The following is a 1,160-nucleotide window of genomic DNA, read 5'->3' on the forward strand; positions in this document are numbered from 1 at the left end:
AAAAAAAAAAAAAAAAAAAGAAAGAAAACTATGACTTAGTGTGAAGCCTTGGGTACAATCCCCAACAATACCAGAAAAACAAGATACAAATCAATTTAATAAATACACACAAAAAGTAAAATGTATAAATACATAACAAAGAGGGCCTCTTTGGTCAGATACTCCGGTCTACTTCCCAGGCGGCCCCTCTACAGAGGAGCCGGCCTTGGTGGTGCCCACGTGCCACCCCAGGCACTAGGGAGGCTGAGGCAAGAGTTCAAGGCCAGCCCGGGCTGCACAGTGACAGCTTATCTCTCTAAAACACCAAAAACTTGAAAAGTCAAACAAGCCCAGAACAGGTTGGTTTGGAGCTTAGACACAAAGCCCAGAGAAGTAGCTCAGAAGTGTGGCTTTCTCAGAGTCACAGTTACGCTCATTCCCTGAGAACTAGAGGTGAAAGGCTCACTCCCTGGGCCACTGGTCACCTGCCACGGCAGGCCGCGTGGGCCACCCAGCACGCGTCCTTCCTGCGCACCCGCTGGAAGAAGCCCCAGCCAACCGGAAGTACCTTTTTGAGGAAAGGCTGGCTGCTCACGGGCTTCACGGCCTGCACGGGCTGCACTCGGCGCTTCTTCCACTCCTCATTAAGGATTTGGGTCTTTTCTTGAACCTTTGCAAAATTTGCCACATACAGCGCCTAGCAAAACCAGGGTGAACAGTTAAGATTTCAAAATGAGAGGAAAAAAAAAAAAAAAAAAAAAATCCAGCCAGCCCCTGCCAGGGAGAAACCCAAACCCACAGCCCCCCAACCCCGCACCCCCGCGCCCCTCACCTTGGCGCCCATGTTCGCCTGCAGCCGTCGGAGCTGCCGGAGCCGCATGTACTCGGACTTCACTTTTCTTTTCCAGTAAGTGATACATTTGGAGGTGGGGGCATTTGGAATATCCATTTCGCTGTAATCTAAGAGAGACAGAGAAGTCCCATTGCTTGCCTGGAAGTGAGTGAAGCATTCCTTTAAAGTCAAGTCGGCATGGTCAGTAATGCTGTCATTTCCATCCTATTACCAGTCACCAGTAAAAAAAGCCCATCCCGGGGCCGGGAGATGGCCCAGCAGAATGCGCGCTTCCCTGGCAAGCGCAGGGCCTGAGTTCAATCCCTGGTTCCACAAAATAAATAAATAA

The 1,160-nt window shown here is 50.3% G+C and overlaps 1 protein-coding gene across 2 annotated transcripts in view; it reads right to left on the minus strand.

The window, feature by feature from the left end:
* The window catches only part of Ezh1 (enhancer of zeste 1 polycomb repressive complex 2 subunit), a 28,039-nt gene extending 27,088 nt beyond the window's left edge, over window positions 1–951 (minus strand). Inside the window, exons 1-2 of one of the 2 annotated variants that reach the window (XM_023717921.1) lie at window positions 812–928; window positions 548–676 (exon numbers count right to left, since the gene is read on the minus strand). In XM_023717921.1, the coding sequence (XP_023573689.1) occupies window positions 548–676; window positions 812–928 (246 nt within the window). Of the gene's footprint in view, window positions 1–547; window positions 677–811 lie in introns of both variants that reach the window. The other variant, XM_004633792.2, reaches the window with a different exon arrangement.
* Window positions 952–1,160: the final 209 nt, after the last annotated feature.

Source organism: Octodon degus, unplaced genomic scaffold, assembly GCF_000260255.1.
Source record: "Octodon degus isolate 3935 unplaced genomic scaffold, OctDeg1.0 scaffold00056, whole genome shotgun sequence".
Taxonomy (NCBI): Eukaryota; Metazoa; Chordata; class Mammalia; order Rodentia; family Octodontidae; genus Octodon; species Octodon degus.